This window comes from Tarenaya hassleriana, unplaced genomic scaffold, assembly GCF_000463585.1.
Source record: "Tarenaya hassleriana unplaced genomic scaffold, ASM46358v1 Cleome28, whole genome shotgun sequence".
In the NCBI taxonomy this organism is placed as follows: domain Eukaryota; kingdom Viridiplantae; phylum Streptophyta; class Magnoliopsida; order Brassicales; family Cleomaceae; genus Tarenaya; species Tarenaya hassleriana.
This window is the reverse complement of record NW_010966021.1, coordinates 24633-47412: the sequence shown is the minus strand read 5'-3', so window position 1 is coordinate 47412 and position 22780 is coordinate 24633. Positions and strand designations below refer to the sequence as shown.

The following is a 22780-nucleotide window of genomic DNA, read 5'->3' as shown; positions in this document are numbered from 1 at the left end:
CTTTGGCGATCACCGTAGGTCCGAGCTTCGCCATCGCCGGAAAACTCATCCGCCTTCACGATCTCTCTTCTTCCTCTCCGTTCTCTCTCTCGTCTTTCTGCCTCGAGCCACGCGCCCTCGTAACAAGTATCGAAGAAGCTTAGTACTAGGGTATCAACCCTAATGGGCTGAACTCGCCAAATGGGCTGTTGGGCTGAACGGGCCCAACAATCTCCACCTTGGTGGAGAAAAGAACAAACAACAAATAATAAAAAAAAACACTAATGGTTCGCCGTTTCCAGTACCGATCGACTTTCGTCGATCCCTCGATTTTCGTCGATCCCTCGATTTTCGTCGATTCCTCGATTTTCGTCGGAATTTAAAATGAAAACTTACCTGACTTACCTGTATCGGAGTCAAGACCTCTGCCACCTCGAATCTGATGATGCTCGCCGTCGATGACTCCCCAAGGCCTCGTAGCCTTATTCTGTGACCGATCTTACTCATCTATACCTGAAAAACTCGGTAAATGTGTCTGAACGTTCACACCGATAGGACTTGAATCGAAGTCCTAACACACGTCGCCCGACCGGCAAACGCTACCCTCGGTTGTATGACTCCCTAGATCGTTTAACTAATGCTCCCTGGTAAATTCCGAGACTTCACCTGCTAGCATACTACCGAACCCGCTAGATACCTAGTCCAAGATCCCCATAGAGTCTACACTACCTATGAGTATGCGACTTCTACCCTCGGACCCTAACCTGCTAACTAGAATTGTCCCACGGTTTTGTCCCACGAAGACGCTCCTAGTCCTCTATGAATGCTCCACCGAGAATGAGACATGTGAGTGCACGTGCTCCACCCCGAGAGGGAATGTCCTAGCGCTCCAACCTACACCGACTCTACCCGGTGACCCGACACCTCCCAACTCACACCATCTCCTGAGCATCCTACCCGAGGAAGCTCCACTTAAATGTGGAGACCTCACCTCCTGACCTACCACCAAGAACCGAAGCGACTTCGGTTTACTCCTCCGAGGTCAATCCGTCCTTCTACCTCGGACTCTCCCTACCTCGTCATCCGGGATCTACAACTCCTCCATGTAGTATCCCTACCTACCTGCGGAACCAATCACTCCACCTGGTCCTTGGCTTTCTCCTGCAACCCGATTTCTCGGGTTTTGCCCTAGACCCCTAGTCCTTCCACCATACCCCCTTTCGGGGTATTCCGAGTTAGAAAACCTAACTCCATCATCTTAAGATGATCAAACCCGAGTCTAAAACTGACTCTACCCGGAAGAGACTTAACCGACCCTAGAAGTGACGTAACATGACACGAGGGATGAGACCGAACCCTAGAGGACTTTCCTAGGTATATTTCTACCTAGTCGTGCTTGACACACTCTAACCCTAGTCTATCGATCCTAAACCTAGGTATGTCTCTACCTACTCAGACCTTCTAGACTCAAAGAGAACACGACCTGACTGGACTTAACCTAGGTACTTAACCTAAACTGATCTAAGGACTCTACCGACGCCTAACCCGGACTCCAACCTAGGCCTTACCTAAACGGATCTAATAGACTTTAGACCAGACCTGATTGGACTTAACACAAGGTATATTTCTACCTAACCGACCTCTTAGACTCTCGCACAAACCTTGGACTTACCCTAGGCATAATTTTACCTAACCGACCTATTAGACTCGAAACACAGCCTACCTAAAGACCTGATTACATCTAATCAGACCTAACTTAAGGCTAACCTGATCTGGTTACGTCTAATCAGACCTATAACACCGAGTCTACACGGCTCCCGACAAAGTTCTAATCAGTCCTATGACCCCGAGTCTACATGGCCCCCGACAAAGTCCTAATCAGACCTACAAGTGCTATTTCAGACCCTAGCCCTAGTTAGACAACCAAAAGCCCAAATTAGACTAGAAAACTAATCAGGCCTAAGCCACCTAACTTGTGTCGCAATATTAGGTACAGACGTGAATGGTATGCCACCTAACTTATGTCGCACGTCTGTCGCAATTCTGTCGCACTTGCGACATCTATGCGACTGATTCGCGGAGTCGCTAAATATTTGCGACCGAAGTGTGACTCACCGCTGTGTCGCAATATTAGGTACACACGTGAATGGTATGTCACCTAATATATGTCGCACGTCTGTCGCATTTCTGTCGCAAATTGTTTACGACAGAAGTATCGGTCGCAAGTCCGTCGCAACATTTTCCTCTATATCACCCACCGCGCGCTGAGGATGCATAGATAGGAAAAAAAATTATTATACAAAAAATTTATTTACAAAAAAATGTCTTTTTCATCCAGAATGTGGATGTATAATAGATTTGATTCTTCTAATCAAATCTTGAGTGAGTTTGCTGAAGGATTACAACATTTTATGGCGTTTGCAACAAGTCAAACGTCGTATATTGAGAGTTCGAAGTTACCATGTCCGTGCTCAAAATACGAGAATAAAAGATGGCGAAGTCAGTATGAAGTGTGTAAGCACCTTTATAGAAGAGGTTTTATGTCAAACTATTATGTTTGGTTGGCTCATGGAGAAACGTATGATACGTCGTCATCATCACGTGTTTCACAAATGCAAGAACAACTTGTGGAAAACACGTCGCTACCTCCGATCTTTCAAGAAGATCAAGACCGAAATCTATATGCAGAGATGGTGAATGATGCATTTTCCAACATTACTCCTTCTCCATATATGGAAGAAGAGCCAAATGTTGAAGCGAAAAGATTTTATGATATGCTTAACACCGCGAACACTCCGATATATGAAGGTTGCGTACAAGGACTGTCAAGATTATCATTATCTTCACAATGGATGAATATGAAGACTGACTACAATCTTCCGGAGAGATGTATGGATGGCTTCAGTCAGATGTTTAAACAGTATCTTCCGGAAGGTAACTGTGACAATCCAGAGTATCGTAGGAGGGCGGGGAGTGATCGCCGGTGCAGAGGCACAGACAAGGGGTGGCTCCTGACGAGCTTCTGGTAGGGGGTACAGGGATGAATCGAACACACTGGAATGAGAGAGATCCGAGGGCTGTATAGGTATGGGACTATACGGTCTAAGATAACATAAAAGAATTAGTTGAGCTATGAGGTGCACCTACCTTTTTGGTTGACTATCCCGAGAGAACTCCAAGGTTAAGCGTGCTGGTTCTGGAGCAATCTCAGGATGGGTGACCTACTGGGAAGTATCTCGGTATGCGTGCGAGTGAGGACAAAACACGCTAAAAGGTCTCGGGTTGCTGTGTGAGGGCAGTCTCGACAATTCGTAGCGGCCTCGGGTTGTTACAGATGATATCAGAGCCGGTACTCTCCCAGTACGGTGTGGTTCGAGGACGAACCAGGCGGAAGCTGGTGGGCCTATGATAACCCAGAGTACCGTAGGAGGGCGGAGAGTGATCGCGGTGCAGAGGCACGGACAATGGGCGGCTCCTGACGAGCTTCTGGGTAGGGGGTACAAGGATGAATCGAACACACTGGAATGAGAGAGATCTGAGGGCTGTATAGGTATGAGACTATATGGTCTAAGATAACATAAAAGAATTAGTTGAGCTATTCATAGCAACAAGGTGCACCTACATTTTTGGTTGACTATCCCGAGAGAACTCCAAGGTTAAGCGTGCTGACTCTGGAGCAATCTCAGGATGGGTGACCTACTGGAAAGTGTCTCGGTATACGTGCGAGTGAGGACAAAACACGCTGAAAGGTCTCGGGTTGCTGTGTGAGGGCAGTCTCGACAATTCGTAGCGACCTCGGGTTGTTACAGTAACACTGCAACAGAATCATATTATGAGACGAAGAGTCTGATGCGTACTTTGGGTCTACCTTACCGGAAGATTGATGTTTGTGAAGACAACTGTATGATTTTTTGGAAAGAAGATGCAGAATTGATGGAATGTCGTTTCTGCGGGAAAGACAGATATCGACCACGCCGGAAAGCTTCAAAGAAAGGCAAGTTAATTCCTTTGAAGAGAATGTTTTATATGCCTATAACAGATCGTTTGAAAAGGTTATATCAACCCGAAAAGACAACATCATTTATGCGATGGCATGACGAGCATTCAACGCCTGATGGAGAAATGTATCATCCATCCGATGGTTTAGCATGGAAACACTTTCAACAGGTATTTTCTGATTTTGCAAGTGAGACTAGAAACGTATATCTAGCATTATGCACGGATGGATTTAATCCATTTGGGATGTCTGGTCCAAATTATTCTCTATGGCCGGTGATTTTAACACCGTACAATTTACCTCCGGACATGTGTATGAATAGAGAATTTTTATTTCTCTCAATATTAGTTCCGGGACCTAAACATCCTAGGAGGAGTTTGGATATTTTCCTTCAACCGTTGATAGAAGAGTTGAAAGACCTTTGGAGTATTGGGGTTGAGGCATATGACGTGTCAATAAAGCAAAATTTTTTGCTTCGTGCCATACTAATGTGGACAATTAGTGATTTTCCAGCATACTCGATGTTGTCTGGTTGGACAACGCATGGTCGGCTAGCTTGTCCGTACTGTATGGATGAGACCGACGCATTTTGGTTGTCGAACGGAAGAAAAACGAGTTGGTTTGATTGTCATCGTCGTTTCTTACCAAGGAATCATGCATTGCGCCGAAACAAGAAGAATTTTCGTAAGAATCGCGTGGTAAGTGATTCTAGTCCGCTTGAACTGACGGGACAATAATTATTATTCGAACGGATTGAAGAGTGTGTGAGATCATATGGGTTAGGGGTTATTGCAAAAGTCGGTGGAAATGGTCATTTGCCGATTCAAGGATATGGCGAATATCATAATTGGAACAAAAAAAGTATATTTTGGGAATTTCCATATTGGAGACATCACAAGTTGCGATACAATCTTGATGTGATGCATATCGAGAAAAACTTTTTCGATAACATCATAAACACGATGTTGAATGTACCTCAAAAGTCGAAGGACAATCCAAACTCAAGGAAGGATATAAAATCAATTTGTTTGAGAAAGGAGTTGGAACTTACACAAGATGGGAAGGCACGATTCCAGTTTTTCGTGTATTTGGAGAAGCGCAGAAGAATTTTTTTCGGTGGTTGAAGGATGATGTCAAATTCCCCGATGGTTACTCTTCAAATCTGGCGCGATGTGTTGATATTGCAGGGAATAAATTAACGGGTATGAAAAGTCATGATTGTCATGTCTTTATGCAACGATTGCTTCCAATAGCATTTGCAGAACTACTTCCACAACATGTACACGAGAGTCTATCAGGTATGGTTAATATATTTTTTTAATGTTGTTTTTTAATATGTGAACTATATATATATATATATAAACTTGATACGTGGTTGTTGTGCAGGGATCAGCTCATTTTTTCGGGTGATTTGCAGTCGGACGCTTAAACTTAAACTTGAAGATATCACCATGCTGAAACAAAACATAGTTCTGGTAATTTGCAATCTGGAAAAAATATTTCCACCGTCATTTTTTGATGTGATGGAACATTTACCAATCCATCTACCACGAGAAGAGAACTTGGTGGACCAGTTCAATTTCGGTATGTTATAATTAATTACTGTGTTTCGTTTAATTAATATATAAGACTTATATATGCATACCTGTTTATATAACTGATGATTGTTTAATTATATATTTTGTTTAGGTGGATGTACCCGTTTGAAATATTTATGTACCATTTGAAGAAAAAGGCAAAACAAAAAGCCTTTGTTGAAGGATCAATTGCTGAACAGTATATCAATGAGGAAATATCATTCTTTACCTCATATTATTTTGAAGATAATGTGGGAGCAAAAAGCAGAAGTACAAGAAAATCATCCTATTGCGATGATGGCCCTAGTTATCCGACGAATGCAAATATTCCTCATATATTTAACAGAAAAGGAAGATGTGGTGGTAAGGCCAGCGATGCCTACTTATCTGAAAAAGACTATCATGTGGTACATACTTTTGTATTGTTGAATTGCGAAGAAGTACTACCTTTTGAAAGGTTCGTTTATACATTTAATTATTTATGGCGTACAATTTTTTGATATTAATTCATTTACAAGTTTTTTTCATTTTATTTTGCAGGATTTTTGATGAACAAGTATACAACATATACGGTGACATAAGTAACGAGGAGTTGACAAAAATAAAAGAAAAATGGTTTGCTACATGGTTAAAAGAATATGTAAGAATTTTGCATCAAATTTCTTATTTAAACCAATTTTTAAGATCGATCAAGTATATATTGATATTTAAACAACCTAATTTTTGTTTTGTTTTTGCAGATTCGAACGTCACCAGAAGATCATCCATTGTGGTTGCATGAGCTAGTTCAAGGGCCCATTTGTCGTGTTACATATTGGCCTATATTTTTTACCAGAGGCTACGTTTTCCACACACATGAACACGGACAACATCGTTCGACACATAATTTTGGTGTTTGTATGAAAGGGTCAGAGTACTGTGCATCTGATAATGAACCCGATTTTTACGGACTACTGCAGCAGATTTTTGAACTCCAATATGCAGGTCATTTTGGACTCAAAGTGATGATGTTCAGGTGTGATTGGTTTGATCCTACACCTATACGAGGGATCAGAGTCAACAAAACAGGTGTTTTTGACATATGTTACATACGTCGATATGGAAAATATTATCCTTTTATATTGGCTTCTCAAGCAGATCAAGTGTGTTACATCCCTTATCCGAAGAAAATTACAAGAAGGTCAGACATTGATTGGCGAGCCGTCGTGAAAATAAACCCCAGGGGAACTATTATTCAAGAAGAAAATGATGAACAAATCCCGCTTCAAGATGTCGCGTTGCGATTGCTGCAGGAGACTCACCGTCGAGCTGACGGTACTTATATAAGCGATCGCGTTCAGGAAATCGAGGATGCGATTCAGGCAAAGATCACCGATCGTCTCTCCCAGTTAGAAGAGAGTTGTGGGTCGACCAACTTTCGCCAGCAGAAATCAACAGTCTCTATCTGGAGGTAAATTTATATTGATGTATTTTTTTATTAAATTATTTTAATTGACGTATATATTTTATTTCGTAGGTTGTCCAACCGGATGCCAAAGGATGTATATACGGCGTCGGTGCAATGGCGACTCAGTTGGGTGGTGGTCATCCGGATGCAACATCGATCGGTCACCACGTCTCACTCACTAAGGAGGTCGAGCTGTTGAAGAAGAAGATTCAAGAGTTCGAGGATGATCGCAGGAAGATTGCCAGACTTGAAGAAGCTGAGGCACGGATTGCGCGTTATGAGACGCTTTTCGCCCGGCTATTTTCTCCTCGTGACGACTCACCAACGGTGCAAGAGATGTCGTTCAACCCATTTCTGACTCCTCAGTTCAGAGTCGTATCTGAGCCCGGAGTCGGACCTTCTACGATACCGGCGGACCAAACAATCGGATCAGACAATCCAGATAACTTTTTTGTTTAGTGTTTAATTTGTTTTTAATAAATACTTTTTATTTAATAAATACTTTTTAATTTTAAATAAATATTTTTTATTTTATATTTTTATAATTATTTTTTAAAATTTAATTTAATTTAAATAATTATTATTTATTAATATATTTTTAAAAAATTATATAATAGATTTGCGACAGAGTGCGACCGATTAATTTTGTCGTAATGTTGCGACCGAATACCTACCGATATATTTGGTCGTTATGTTGCGACTGATTGCGACCGATTTATTTTGTCGTTATGTTACGACCGAATACCTACCGATATATTTGGTCGTTAAGTTGCGACAGAGTGCGACCGATTGATTTTGTCGTTAGGTTACGACCGAATACCTACTCCTATTTATGTCGCAATATGCGACAGATCTGGATTCACCGATTTGCGACAGATTACCGACATATAGACATCTGTCGTATATGTGCGATCGACTACCTACAGATCTGTCTGTCGCAAAGTTACGACAGAATCACGACCACACAGATTTTGCGACAACGATTTAGCGACCGATGAGTATCTGTCGTAATCTGTCGCAAATTTTTTTTATCGACAGATTCTTCTTCATGTTGTGACAGATATTTCTGTCGTAAATTACAGTTTTTCTTGTAGTGCATGGCGAGAGCGTGTTAGAACTCATGAGATCATTTGTGTACTCATTATAGAGAAATGTATTGATAATATTTCATTGTAGTAACCCTAGGAATATATATAAGATATGTGACTTGTTACAAAAGGAAAGAAATCATTCTATATGAGATTACACACAATTAAGGACTGAGAATATATAAGCAATCGTATATCTTCTTCCCATTACTCATGACTAATATTGTCTCTCTATACATGTAATTTGTCTGCCAAATCAATACGTTTATCCGAGTTTTAAGCGTTTCGTATGGTTGTATATATATTAAAAAAATCTACATGTGAATTTGATTTATTGAATAGAAAATTCTAGATAGACCGTGTTTGAAAAAAATAATATTTAAAAGATTGAATTTAGTTAGAATTTATGAATGGTGGATTTGGTTTTTCTACTTTTCGTTCTCTTTCTACCAATCGTGATAAAAAATAATTTCTTTATCTGATTAATAATTACAACGAAAATTTGTTTCCATTTCTTTTATTTTTCCGTGATTTCAATGGTGGTGATGTTCTTTCAATTTGCAGATCTTGTGTTCGATAAAAGCTTTATTCTATTTATTTAATTTTATTTTCCATAATTTTCAAAACTTAACCAGGGTGATCCATTAAAAAAATATTTGTCCTACTCTAAGGTCCGTCGCCTTTGTCATTTCCTGCCAGTCTGCTTGTATAGGTGTTGCTTCTCCAGCATGCAACTCGACACGTCGATTACATGCAAAATTATTTTAAAAATTATATGTATATATACTGTTCTTGGTCCATCCGATGTAAATTGAGTTCAAGAAATATCATTTTTTTTTTATAGGTTTGTTGTTGAATTTATCGGATGTAAAACTCTTATATGATATTTTATGTAAATATTTAAATGGGATTCATATTTATGGTTCGTTTTTATTATTTATTTGTAAAAGCCCACGAGTTGGTCCGAACCCGATTGAAGCCCAATAGTTGGGTTATGAACCCAATGTTTCAAGCTTATGTCTGGCCCGTGAAACGTTGGGGCTCGAGCCTCGAACTTGATTATTTCCATATCAAATAAATTAAATATTTAAAAATAAAATAAAAAAAGGAACAGCGTAGGCTTTTTCCTTGTCCCTTTCTCTTTTTGATAAAATAACGTATCTCGCTCGGCGGTTCTTCCTCTCGTCTTTTCTCACCATCGCGAACAGAGGAGTCGCAGCAGATTTGATCCGAATCCTAGGGTTTTGGTTCTTCCCTCTCCCCCGAATATCCGCGAAACCCTATTCTTCGGATCAGGTATATATTTTATTTATCTGATTCGTGTTCCTCTTTTTTCTTCCCTGTGATTTTCAATCGCATCTGCCCTTTTTTCGTCTCGATTTTTTCTGGTTAAACTTAGTTTTGCATGGTCTTTGTGGATGCTTTTGTTGTTATAGTCTCTGATCCAGGAACTTGTTGCGGCTGACTTCGACAGATTTTTTGTTTGTTTGTTTCTCGTCGAATTCCAACACGGAATTGATCGATTAGTGTCTCCTCTATGGATTATTTTACCGTCTAGGGAGTGATCTGGGTCAGGTTGACCAGGTGATAGATATATCTTACAAATCTGTATTTATCTGTTTTTCTCTTGTATAGGTGACAATAGATTGCTTTTTGTTGTGTTAATGGTCTGATTGATGAGTGCTTCAGTTTCGGTAGTATACTCGATCTGCTTCCTTGTCGATATTCCAGTCTGGATGTTTATTTTTGAGATGAAAAAAGATCTGGAGATGATTTCTTCGTTGGCCATGGGTTGCAGTTTTCCTTATGATATACTATCTTTATTCATGTATTGATCTCCGTATGGCCATGAAATATCATAGTAGCCATGCCGTCTTTTGTGTGACTGAGTTGAGGATTAACTGTTGCATGTGATTTCAGCTGTTTTCCGAGGAAGAAGTGGTGTTCTTGAGCCTATGATTTGTTATTTGTTATGTAGATTATGGCTCTATATACATTTCTGGAGTTCCAAGTCATTGGAGTTCTGTATGAAATGAATTGTGTTTGGAAAGAGTTGACGGAAATGTTTTTCCCTCATGTCTCCATCAGTTCCTTAACCTTCATGTAGAACCCTTTTAACTGTCTCCAGGAATGAATTTATTTCGATTTACCCCTTTTATTGTTCCATTTCTTGTGCAGGTCTCAGATTCCTGTTCTTTGCCCCTATTATCAACCGAGTTTCATGTCTGAGATTGACACCCAGATTCCTACTACCTTCGGTATGCTTTCATTTTACGGGCACTTATGATGGGATGGGATCCTCATTCCTCAGAGCTTCTTGCATTTGCGCTATATATTTCTTTTTTGAACTTTCAAGTCATTTCATCTGTTGGGAAACGCTGGCTAGAACATAGCTTCTGAACTCTTTACGGCTTAAAACAAGTTGTAAATATCAAATTTTTGTTTAGGCTTCTTGTGTTTATTGATATCTCACTCTGGTATTCGTAGACACTAATGGTCCTACCTGTGGTTTTTCATTGGGTGTTGTAGATCCGTTTGCTGATGCGAATGCTGAGGACTCAGGTGCCGGATCAAAGGAGTACGTGCACATCCGTGTTCAGCAGCGGAATGGTAGGAAAAGCTTGACAACTGTGCAGGGGCTGAAGAAAGAGTACAGCTACAGCAAGATACTTAAGGACCTTAAGAAAGAATTTTGCTGCAACGGCACTGTGGTTCAGGATCCTGAACTGGGGCAGGTTAGTTTTTAAAAAACTCCATGGATCATCCATGGTGCCAAATGGGTATTTCTCTCTCTATCTCTAGGATTCTAATGGCAACAATTGTCGAGTTGATATGAAGAAGGATAGTGGCAAACAGTAAACTACAAATAAGATGATGGCATAATCAAAGAGTAACATGATCTCAAAAGTTGGATCTGTCAAGTCAAGGATTTCCTTTTTCTTCATTAAATGAAAGATATCAATCGTTAGCGATATCAATACATTAAAATCCGTGCGGGTTTCTCCTCTATGAATGGTGTAGGTTATCCAGCTTCAAGGTGACCAGAGGAAGAACGTCTCCACCTTCCTTGTTCAGGTAAATCTCATTCTCTCCAGTGACCCTTATCGTTGCTTGCGAGATTCCAACGTTCCTCTAGTCTAACTCGGATGATCTTATGAATCACCGACGAATGATGATGATGATGGGTGGGTGGATGGTTATAATGGAACAGGCTGGGCTGGTGAAGAAGGACAACATTAAGATCCATGGTTTCTGAGCTGTTTCAGAATCACTAAGGTTGCTGCTGCTCTCTTACCCTAATATATATCCTCAGAAACTGTTTCTTTTGTCATGTGCTGTTTGGGTTTTAGACCATCATCTTCTTCGTGCTCTGTTTCTTACTCGAGTTTTATTGTCTTATGTCTCCATGACTTCACCTTAATGTAAAATGGGATTCAATTTCTAGGTTATATCATTATTATAACTTTTGTGTGTGTGTGTTGAACTAAATATTTCGTTAAAGCCGTTATGTTTAATAGTAACCTATTGATGGATAGATTTATGCTGTCTTCCTTCTCATCAGTGTAACTGCTAAAATGGATCACGGGAATTTTTGCGATGGTAAGGTTTATGAAAGGGAAATCCTAACGTATCGTCATAAAATTCACATTGATGTTTCAGAGATAGGATAGGGGGGGCGGCCGGGCTGCTCAAATGATGGTTCAGAGTCTGGTCGACCCATTTTGTTTGTTCTTGGTTGGGATCTAGGGTGGCTGTTTTCGGAAACGGTTCGGGTTCGGGACGGAAATGGATCGGTTTGGTTCTGAATTTGTTTTCAAAACTATAATTTAAAATTGTTTTGAATTTCGAAAAAGTTAACTTAAAATCGAAATGATATACGATAAATTTGAGGTTAAAATGACGTTGATGTTTGTTGTATTTACAGTTTGTTTAAATTTTTTGGGCCACAAAAAAAAAAATCTCTAATAATTAAATTTGAATTCAGTCACGAGCCAATGGCCTGACCCATCTTTATCACGCTAAAGATATTTTTCACCGTTCCAAAGAATCTTTTATGACGTCACCACATACATGCATCCGAGGCGACTAAATCAAAATGGCATCGTTACAGATATTTCCCGAAAATAGCTCCCCACAAAAAATAAGGAAAAAATCTAAAAAAAGAAATTCAAAAGTAGAAATCTTTTTTAAATTTGCTCGGCCTCTCCGCCTTTCTTCCATGGACGCCACTTGCAGGTAGTAATATTAAACACTTTCCTACTTATATTTCCAAATATCAATTTAAAAAAAAATTCTAGACCCTTCATTCCTTATCCTTTCGCCACGTGTCAACATAGCTTCTACAGATATTTTCTCTGCCTCTCCCCGTATAAATGCTTACTCTCCTGCACTCCACTTCACCGTCACCGGCGAACAAGAGGCGAACTCCCCAGAACCCAGAAGCCTTCTCTCTGTGGTATCAATGGCGGCTATGGCTTCTACCATCTCTCTCTCCTCCACCAAGCCTCAGAGGCTCTTCGATTCCTCCTTCCATGGCTCCGCCGTCGCCGTTCCTCCTGTCTCTGTCGGCTTGAGATCCAGAGCCGTCGCTGGGAACGGCTTCTCCGTCCGTGCCTCCGCGGAGTCTTCGTCTCCACCGTACGATCTGAACAACTTCCGATTCTCGCCGATTAAGGAATCGATCGTGTCGCGTGAGATGACGCGCAGGTACATGACGGACATGATCACCTACGCAGAGACCGACGTCGTCATCGTCGGCGCTGGATCAGCCGGACTCTCCTGCGCCTACGAGATCAGTAAGAACCCTAACGTTCAGGTCGCCATCATCGAGCAGTCTGTTAGCCCCGGCGGCGGCGCGTGGCTCGGCGGCCAGCTCTTCTCCGCCATGGTAATTTCTTTTGAATTCCTCCCTCAATAAATATCTAAAAACAATTTCAGATCTAAATTGCAATTTTCCCGTTTCCAGATAAATTTCTGATCCCGCATAAAGAAAATTTCGTGAAATTTGAACGTGTTTCTGAGGATTGGGCTGAATCGATCAATGTATACGTATAACACAGGTAGTGCGCAAACCGGCACACATGTTCCTGGACGAACTCGACATCGAGTACGACGAGCAAGACGACTACGTGGTGATCAAGCACGCAGCGCTCTTCACCTCCACGATCATGAGCAAGCTCTTGGCTCGTCCAAACGTCAAGCTCTTCAACGCCGTGGCTGCAGAGGATTTGATCGTCAAGGGAAACAGGGTCGGCGGTGTCGTGACGAACTGGGCTCTGGTGTCGATGAACCACGACACACAGTCGTGTATGGACCCCAACGTTATGGAGGCTAAGGTGGTGGTCAGCTCTTGCGGCCACGACGGACCCTTTGGCGCCACCGGCGTGAAGAGGTTGAAGAGCATCGGGATGATCGACAATGTTCCCGGGATGAAGGCCCTTGACATGAACTCGGCTGAGGATGCGATCGTGAGATTGACGAGAGAGGTTGTTCCCGGCATGATTGTCACCGGTATGGAAGTTGCAGAGATCGACGGCGCTGCAAGAATGGTGAGTTCCCTCTTCCATTCGCCGAGATAAGATCCATACATTCTCGGGTTGCAAGTATATACAACCAATGAGACTGAATACGTTGAAATGGTGATGCAGGGACCGACATTCGGGGCGATGATGATATCGGGACAGAAGGCGGCGCATCTTGCCCTGAAAGCACTGGGGATGCCGAACGCATTGGACGATGGCTCCTATCTCGGAAAGCTTCACCCTGAGCTGGTCTTAGCCGCCGCAGAATCTGCCGAAACTGCTGACGCTTAGATGTTTCAGGGACTTTGGGGGGATGTGCAGGATCGTTAGTGAGTGAGTGAATGAATGAATGAATAAAAAAGGGTTTAAGTTTCATGTGTTTGGGACTTAAGAGGACAAATGTTTGGTCTGTAATGTGTTTGAGCTTCTGGTTGTTCTTGTTGTCTCTTTTTAGTCTTTAATGAAAAAAAAAAGCTTTCTTTCTGCGTTAATGGCTTCTCACTTCAGCTCCTGTTTTGTCTGTTCCCATCCTTTGGTCAAACTTCCTCCCAGAATCTTGGATAGATCTGACTAATCACTCCTATATACACACATACATATATATATATATATGCACATACTGCTAATGTATGAAAACAACAGTTTTTTATATATATATAAAATAGTACAACACAGACTTATTTGTATAAACAGTTTATGAAAAAATCTTTGGGGGTTAGAAACAATAATTCAGAATCCAGATTCAATTCTGAGGAACTCTCCTCGTTCTCACCTTCTTCCAGGATACTTGCGTCCCAAGTTACCATAACAGCAGCAGAAGAATCTCGATTCTGGTTCCCTGGCCTTCGTCCTTTCACCGGATTTGTGTCGTATGATCATTGTATTGAACAATGTAATTAACCAAAGAAAAAAAAATACAGAAGGCTATCCTGATTCAGAATCATCCATTAGTGCCCCATTGCTATGGCTTCTTAGCCTGCAAGAATAAAAGAGAACACAATCAGAGAGCAGACAGAGAGTTAGAACACAAATAAGAGTGAGGTTATAAAGATCAAAAGAACCTTCTTCAGATATTTCTTGTGAAGTTTCATGGCTCCACTACACGCTTTCTTGGCGTCCAAGTTACCGGTCATGTCGTTCAGTATCTGGGCAAAACACCGATCCAACATAACTAAGCAGCCGCAATAAAAGTCTTATCTCGTAAAGATTCAGGCAAAAAAAAAAAAAAGAGTTCTGTGAACTCCGGCAAGAACCTTAACGACATCATCAAGTCCACGAGCTTCAGTCATTAGCTTCGAGCTCTTGTCCTTTAGGACACTGGCTACTAGGAAAACTGATATCGGCAATGGAGCTTCCGTACCATTTCCTCTGTTCTTCATGTTCTCTCTCTCGTACTTTCCGCATTGGTTCATTGACTTCGGTTTACCTCTCGAACCTTCCGTTCTTTCACCCCCGAATCCGTCCTCTTCGTACAGAGAAAATGCCTCGGGATCGTATTCCAATGCCCACATCATCTACGAGAATAATATGTATATTATCAGATTGATCCAAGAAAGTTATATTCAGAATGTGTTAGAGTATGATACAGATCCCAAAACTGTAACCTACCTCCCATAGGTATAAAGAATCGCAAAACGAGAATTCTCTACGGAACTGAACCATCAGCATCCGAATTGCAAACAAGTAATCTCCACCACCCAGTTTCTCTGCATTTCAAGATCCGAAAATTTCGTCTTCTATAATTTCGAGATATTTCGGGTTTTGCTCTCTACAGATGACAGTGCTTAATTCCAAGATCCTAAGGAGGAATCAAAAAAAGAGAAAGAGAAGAGAAACAGCGGCTAGTTACCTAAATGATGGTGAAGTTTCGGGTCGATAACCTGAGTGATTGAAGCCAAATGAGTAAGCTGTGCTTCAACACCAACTGATCTTCCCGTGCTCCGGAAATTTCCTCGCTTTTAATTTCGCAAAAAAAAGAAACACATTTGGTATAAACAATCCACATTTATCAAATACCAAAACTAGACCCAATATGTCTGCCGATCATCCACCTTCAAAGATATCAGATAATCGCCGTTTCAAGACATGATTAGATTACAGACAAGAAATAAGGGTAAAGTACCAATCGACGCATCAAACGCTCAAAGCACCAAAATGAATCAGCTTCGTCTTCTAGAAGAATAATCATCGGAGAACAGAGATCACTCATTCCTGTTCAAGAAATGTAAATGTTTGGATCGAGAACGAATTGACTTTAGAGCGGTCAAAGATCTCTCTTTGTCGGTCATTCTTTTCTGCCCGAACAACTCACCTTGGCAATACCCGACGTCTGTGTCTATCCAGGCGTAAACAGACAGAATATCCCAAAGTTTAGACAAGTTTTCCTTTTTCTCATAAAATACCAGAGTTCTATCCGTGCGATTTACGTCAAGACCTGAAATCAAATGTTTGAAAAGAAAAATCTTAAAGAAGTATGCAAAGTTTGAAAAGAAATGAACCTTTTTATCGTTTGTTTCTTCTTTCACAACTTCTTTATATGTGGTAACCAAACCAAAGCCAAGATCACAAACCTATCTGATGAAGCGTAAGCATCCATTGAATCGTTTTCTTGTCCAACGGTCCACGACTCGAGAGCTCTTTGAAAAAATCTGAACCATTGGAATCAGCTCCTGAAAAAAAAAACAGCAAGTGATTAAAAAGACAGCAGGTACATTAGACAAGCTTATCCTGTAATCAAGGTAACGTTCACCTGAATTTGTTTCCTGAAGCACAAGAGGATCATAAATGGGTTTGCCTTGTTCGGTAATTACAGGTGCCGTGATAAATCTACCACTTCCAATGACAGGAAACATTCGCTTGCATTCCTCCTTCCAAGAAGCATATTGCAGTCTGAAGCAAATAACAGTTCTTTAAAAAAAGGAGGAAGATTTTGCAGAAAGCAAACGCAGATCTATGGTTTACATGGACATGCAAATGAAAATGTCTTAATGGAAAAAAAAAAGAGAAGGATAATTCACCTTCTACGTTGCCGGATTTGCTCTCTCTCTTCAAATGTGCTCTTTGGATCATAACAACCAAGCAGGAACTCCCAGACCTCTCCTCTAATAGATGGATGGATCCCCTAGACCAATGTTAAAGGATCAAATACCGATAAGAAAACACTTAAAAGAGTTCTCTTATCTCTAAACCATATAACATGATTTGTGTCGTAAACGACCACCTCCATATCTTGTTAATAACCAGATAGTTTCAACAAACCAAACTGTATGTGACGACTATATATATATATATATATCAAGGTAAAGCTTACAGTCTTACCCCACGTTGGATTCTGCCAAGAGTCTTGCCAATATCCAGGTAGCCTTCTGGTGTAAATGCAGCCTGCCATTTTCTTACACTTAGAGTTTTCCCTGGCTGCAGAGAAACACAACAGAAATCAATCCCCCTTCCATTTATCAGCTTCAGAAAAAACATAAATACGAAACATGAAGCAGTCCACTGATTCCATTCAAGAGAGGATCATAGCTTCCGGAACGAGTCAACCACAAGCATTTAAACGGTCTCACGTCTTATTTCTGATCAAAATTCATCTACCAAACCCAACTAATTGCAGAAAAGTCAAATCTAAGAAGAATCAACAGAATTGCCGCGGCAAGAATCAATGGTTTCCACCAGCATGGAACCGAATTTCGAAATGAGCGTGGTAATCGCCATGGGAATGACAGAGACGAAGCAAAGCACACCATTGATGGGCAAATACAGAGCTGAGTACAAATCCAAGAAATAAGAGGAAAACGAATATCAAAGACGGACCTTGATCTTGAATCGGGTCTTGGTGACATCGGTGCACTCAGGCCGAACCTGGTAGTATGAATCTGCGGGCTCAGCTGCGGCTCCCCACATTTACTAGAATTCACCCAAAAAAACAGGAAGTTTTCCCGGAAAAAAAGGAAGAATATTTACCACCGGAAAATGAAAAAATCCACGAAACCCAGAAAAGAAAACGGTTCCTAAACGAAACCCAGAAACCAGGAAACACCGAATTGAAACCCCTATAAGAGATCGATCGTTAGATCGATTGAAAAAAAAAGGGGTTTGAGGAAAAAATAAATTGAAAAAATCAAAGGGGACCCAACTTGGAGGAGACTCGGGGGAAAAAAAGTCGAAAGCCAGAAACTTTTCTTTTGGGTTTCTACAAATTTTTTCCTATTTAAAAAATAATTTCCTAAATCTGAATTGCCCACTCCGTTTCTTCTTCTCTGTCTTTTCTTTCCCCCAAAATTACATTTTTTTTTTTGCTTGCTTACGTTTGGCTGTTTTGGGCAAAGCTACGATTTCAATGGTGAAGAAGAGGTGGTTTCGTTTGAAAAGTTGGTGGCCGCCATAGACGGAGCTTGTGGGTATATTCCCCCATCTAATTATCTTCTTCTCATCTCTTTTTAGAGGGGACTTCCTATCCCTCGCCGTTCATTTCATGCCTTGGTTCCATACTCCATTTACTATCCCAAATTTTGGCGTGAATTTTTACATTTACTTTTACAAATTTTTTTATTAATTACAACTTGGAATCAATCCCATCTCCAATTTAAACTTTTTGGACCCACGCTATACATTTAAGCCCATGATGTGTTGTTGCATCTCTATATAAACAGATCTTGTACCTAAAGCCTGAAACTTTGACAAATTCCCAGTTCAGAAAACAACAGCTCAGAAAACAATAACCATTTTAATCAAAGTTGGTTAAATCTGCAACCTATTCAACATAAGATTGACTTGAAACTCCATTTTGTCTTGATTTCAGTTCCAAAGACATTTGCTTTTGTGGTTGACAGAATTATATCCAAAACGACATCACATTATAACAGCTACTCAGGGTTCTTTGTCAGACAAAATTTGTTGAACAAGAGACATTACCTCATCAGTTTGATTGTGTTGTAGACTCCGACGACCTGAAAAGCCGTCGGGGAAAGAAAGAGAGAGTCATACGGATGAGAATGTCAGTACGTGAAAACATCAGATGAAGAGGTTTCTACTAACCGTGAAGACGCCGCCCGATAATGGTGAGAACCTAAGAGAAACGAGAACGGTTCATAACCAAATAAACTGAATAATACACCCGGAGGCTCAAGCCCACTCAATTATTCATCTCAGTTTCTCATATACTTACATATCCTTCAATTCAGCATCCAACTGTTGAAGCTTCAGAAACGAGCTTAGACACCATACGAAGAGCGATCTCATGTCTAACCTTTTGTAAGGGCGTGAAAAAAGAAAGGCAAAAGAAAGTAAGAAACACTCTACCACCTTCACTAGGCTTTCTGCATCACGATCTCCGTAGTAGGATAGGATTCATCTCGAAGGATATGCTATATATTGAGACAATGAACAATGATCATATGTTATACAACTACATTAATGCCATGTTCTCTTACCTAAGATCACTACCTTTATGGAAAATGCGGATAGAAGGATATCCTTGTACATTATGCCTGAAAAGAAGAAAAAAAACATGAGAGTACAACTTAAGTCATCGATCTGCACGGTCTAAGCCAATACTGCCAACTATTGGAAAAAAAAAGTCCAAGAATGATAGATGGCACATCATTACATATAGCAACCAAAACATATTGGTTTTCAATGGAAGCCAATACAAAACAAGATAAGATTATCCTCCTTCATTCACTCTAGTAGTTACTCATTGAAACTTTCATCTTAATGGTGGAACAATACACTGCAGAAATTTCGAGAGAGCCAACATGGTAGGCCAAATTGGCCAATGCAAAACTGATTCAGTAATAGCCTATGTTCTGAAGCCCCTCCAATTCCAAATTGTATTGGAATGAGGTACCCACTGTGGGAGGGATCCTAATGGCTTCTCTTATAAATAATGTATGGAGGGGTTATGAATATTATTTTTGGTAAGATGTCAAAGCAGATTAATAAAGTCTCACATGCTAAGTTTGCTAACAATCCCAACGGGAAACTAGAACCAGTTGACAGCTACATAATATTAACCTTCGTTCTATAAACAAGAAAAACTGAAAAAAGAGATGCATTTTCCCAGCAAATCAAAATCTAGAATTCCGATACGATTTACCTGATGTTGAAATCGATGCCCAAGGATTCTCCATTGGAGCTCTTGTCAATAGCAATGGGTGTGGAAGTGCTGACACCCAAATACCTGTTCAATTCCTGTAAAACAGAAATCTATGAAGCCAAAATGGCATTTCCAACTCTTAACAAAAGGAGCATTAGACAAGACTAACAAAAAAAAGCTAAAAACTTTCAAGCAATTTTGATTTCGGGCTTTACCATAAGGCTTGAACGATCAGTACAAAGTGCCATAAACAACAAGTTCAACAAGCTATAGCCTTACCATTCCAAATAACTGCTAACTACAATTGACGACCCAGCACCCGAAAGATCAAGTCCCTCGGAATTTTCCTGCAAAGACATAAATCGGAAGCAATTATGAAACCCCTAACGTTGTTGTCCGAACTCACAAATCTCAGATGCTACTAAATATTGAAGCAACTCGCTCATAACCGAAACAGAATCCAAGAACCGAAACTGCAGTAGCTGAATAGCATCCCCAATACACTAAAACAAAATCCAATAACCGAAAAAAAAACTGATCTTAAAACTTGAAGATCACTCCTATGCGACTTCAGTGTACCGATTACCTTGACTAATCCGCAAATATCGCAGCTTCGCCCACAAAAACACAAATCCTTGGTCAAATTCCTGTCGACATTTACTCAGTCACTGCCTAAATCGAGATAAAAGAGCCAAAATCTACGAAAATAAGAGAAAAACAACGAAGTGCGAGAAAATAAAAGAGAAAAAAACTGTAGAAAATCTATGGATTTGCGTTTGCTCGTCGAGAACATCGTCGCCGGAAATCTTGTGGACGGCGACGAATCAAGGGAAGAGGACTGTTGACATTTATTATAGAAGCTCAGAAATCCGAACGAAATGCGATTTATCTTCAGGTTTAAATCATTTGAAATTTCTCCCCCAAATTCATACAAATTCAGCTTTAGTTCCCTTATGTTTTTTGTATTTCGTAATTTAACCCAAAGTTTTTTTGTTAAAGTTTGGACCTTCAAATTTTCAAATGTTACTATCAAATCCCTCTCTCAACCTGGTCCTCGATTTTCTTTACTCAGCAAGATTCCAGTGCATTTAATGTTTGTAGACTACGAAACGAGTCTATATGTTTCAGTATTGGTGTCCAACTCGTCGGTCTATCTCGGTCCGAGTTTGCATTCCAACAGAAGTTTTTGGATTAATCTGAATTTTTCGGGTTTGTACAACTAAATCCGAGGCCCGATTTTATAAGACTCGGGTTCGAGTTCAGGTTGAACCGACCCGTTTAATTTCTCTCCTATTAAAATTTTTAATTTTTTTGTATTAATTTTTTAAAAAAAAGAACTATATCGAATTTTTGGGTTGATTAAAATCCGAGTTCGATTCAAAAATCTCAATATTTTTGAATAAAAAAAATTAAAATAAAAAATAAACTCTAAACTCGATATTTTTCGGATGTATTCAGATCAAACTTCATATTTTAGACCAAAATTGATACTAGTTGATGATAAAGAGAATACAAAGAAGTTAGGTAGAGTTTACTATTATTCACATGTTACTATATTCGTTAATATTTATTGAATAATATTACTATATTCATTAATATTTATTATGTAGATAGAGTTTAGAAATAATACATATATAAGGAATCTAAGTAGAATTTGCATATATTTACTATATTTATCGACTTGAATTTATCTTTACATGTTATACTCTAAAACTTTAGATAATAACAAATCCCTAAAAATATTTACTCAAATACCTATTATTTTCTTATAACTTATTAAAATGCCTTTCATACAAATAAAACCTAACTGACCATCCATAATGATAAATACTCTTAGTTCGTATCGTATTTCGGATGCACCGTGTTGAAAAAAAAACGATACAACACAAAGACGTGTACGTAATTTCTTTAATAAGGTAGAAACACTTATTTAGGAAAATCTATTTTTCGAAATAGATTTTTTCTTTTTCTCAGTAAAAAAAAATCTATTTTCCGAGTTCTGTTTTTTTTTTGGTATAAAGGAACACCAACGCAGACGTAGGGAAGGTAAGAAGAACACTCACATGCGTATAAGTACGGTTGGTGGTTTTGTCAGGGACGATGTTCAGTAATTTCTTTTCTTTTTTCTTTTTATTAAAAAATCTGTTGGAAATCAATAGCTTTCTCTCTCTTTATTTATAAGCGTGTATAGATACACACATATATATATACACGATCTCTGCTCTGCTTTCGCTTTTATTTCGCTACACCGGCGGCGTTGGGATCGATCTAAGATCTCCATTGAAACGTCTTGTTTCTCGTTCTCTGAATTCTTCTTGTTTCAGATTCTGGGTTCAGCTTGTGCTAGGGTTTTGATTCTGATCAGAGCCTCCGCTTTTTTTTTCTTTGGGTTAATATTTTATTCGACGGAAAAAGCTTCCTTTTTTTCCCTCTCCGGCGATGGTTTTATCGGTGAAGCAAACCGTCGCGGCGAAGATCGGCGCATGCGATCCGCTTTTCCGGCGGAACCCATCGTGCCTTTTCCGGCGATCTCCGGCATCGTTGTCGTTTCCGGGGCCGGAGCTCCCGAAACGCGCCGTTTTGGCGGTTTCGAAGCCTCTGCACCTCGGTGCTATCGCTCTGAGGAGAACGAAGTCTCCGGTGAAGTGCAACGCGTACGAGGCGGACCGATCGGAGCCCCAGCCCGTCGATGCGGCGGCGGTGGCGGCGAAATCGGATGCGGCGAAGAGGGTGAGGATCGGGATTTACTTCGCGACTTGGTGGGCTTTGAACGTCGTCTTCAACATCTACAACAAGAAGGTCTTGAACGCTTACCCTTATCCATGGCTGACTTCGACGCTGTCTCTCGCCGCCGGTTCGCTCATTATGCTCGTGTCTTGGGCCACCGGAATCGCCGAGCGGCCGCAAACTGATTTCGAGTTCTGGAAGACACTTTTTCCGGTAAGTGGGTTGGTGGGTCATATGGTGATTTTCCTGTTTGGTCGCCGGTAAAATTTTGAAAAAAAGGTTGGAAATTTTTAGATAATACCGATGTTTACGATGCTGGGCATTAGGGTTTGGGGCCAATTCCTGC

At 40.3% G+C, this 22780-nt stretch overlaps 4 protein-coding genes across 6 annotated transcripts in view; 3 read left to right on the top strand and 1 right to left on the bottom strand.

Annotated features, from left to right (window-relative positions):
• The first annotated feature begins 9219 nt into the window (after window positions 1–9219).
• LOC104817653 (protein translation factor SUI1 homolog 1-like) lies at window positions 9220–12006 on the top strand. 2 transcript variants are annotated; one of them, XM_010546904.1, is made up of 6 exons: window positions 9220–9384; window positions 10267–10346; window positions 10618–10823; window positions 11110–11163; window positions 11300–11364; window positions 11749–12006. In XM_010546904.1, exons 2-5 carry the CDS (start codon window positions 10310–10312, stop codon window positions 11342–11344), a joined length of 342 nt encoding a protein of 113 aa, XP_010545206.1. In that variant the 5' UTR covers window positions 9220–9384; window positions 10267–10309; the 3' UTR covers window positions 11345–11364; window positions 11749–12006. The 2 variants fall into 2 exon arrangements, with proteins under 2 accessions (XP_010545206.1, XP_010545205.1); XM_010546903.1 differs by lacking the exon at window positions 11749–12006 and having other exon boundaries at window positions 9221–9384; window positions 11300–11577.
• Window positions 12007–12478: 472 nt separating this feature from the next.
• On the top strand, window positions 12479–14101 carry LOC104817652 (thiamine thiazole synthase, chloroplastic). The gene is made up of 3 exons (XM_010546902.2): window positions 12479–12976; window positions 13149–13637; window positions 13737–14101. Exons 1-3 carry the CDS (start codon window positions 12551–12553, stop codon window positions 13899–13901), a joined length of 1080 nt encoding a protein of 359 aa, XP_010545204.1. The 5' UTR covers window positions 12479–12550; the 3' UTR covers window positions 13902–14101.
• A 342-nt stretch (window positions 14102–14443) lies between these two features.
• LOC104817651 (TBC1 domain family member 15) lies at window positions 14444–20566 on the bottom strand. 2 transcript variants are annotated; one of them, XM_010546899.1, is made up of 19 exons: window positions 20294–20566; window positions 19987–20054; window positions 19708–19802; window positions 19056–19099; window positions 18778–18858; window positions 18648–18678; window positions 18525–18559; window positions 17424–18278; window positions 16929–17024; window positions 16628–16731; window positions 16360–16499; window positions 16181–16279; window positions 15922–16044; window positions 15733–15821; window positions 15460–15565; window positions 15219–15316; window positions 14864–15124; window positions 14672–14755; window positions 14444–14586 (listed from the first exon to the last, which is right to left on the bottom strand). In XM_010546899.1, the coding sequence occupies exons 8-19, from the start codon at window positions 17511–17513 to the stop codon at window positions 14572–14574; spliced, it is 1305 nt and encodes a 434-aa protein (XP_010545201.1). In that variant the 5' UTR covers window positions 17514–18278; window positions 18525–18559; window positions 18648–18678; window positions 18778–18858; window positions 19056–19099; window positions 19708–19802; window positions 19987–20054; window positions 20294–20566; the 3' UTR covers window positions 14444–14571. The 2 variants fall into 2 exon arrangements, with proteins under 2 accessions (XP_010545201.1, XP_010545202.1); XM_010546900.1 differs by having other exon boundaries at window positions 17424–17516.
• A 1217-nt stretch (window positions 20567–21783) lies between these two features.
• The window catches only part of LOC104817650 (glucose-6-phosphate/phosphate translocator 1, chloroplastic), a 3291-nt gene continuing 2294 nt past the window's right edge, over window positions 21784–22780 (top strand). The window contains exon 1 of the mRNA XM_010546898.2: window positions 21784–22647. Within this exon, the coding sequence (XP_010545200.1) occupies window positions 22147–22647 (501 nt within the window). The 5' untranslated portion in view covers window positions 21784–22146. The remainder of the gene's footprint in view (window positions 22648–22780) is intronic.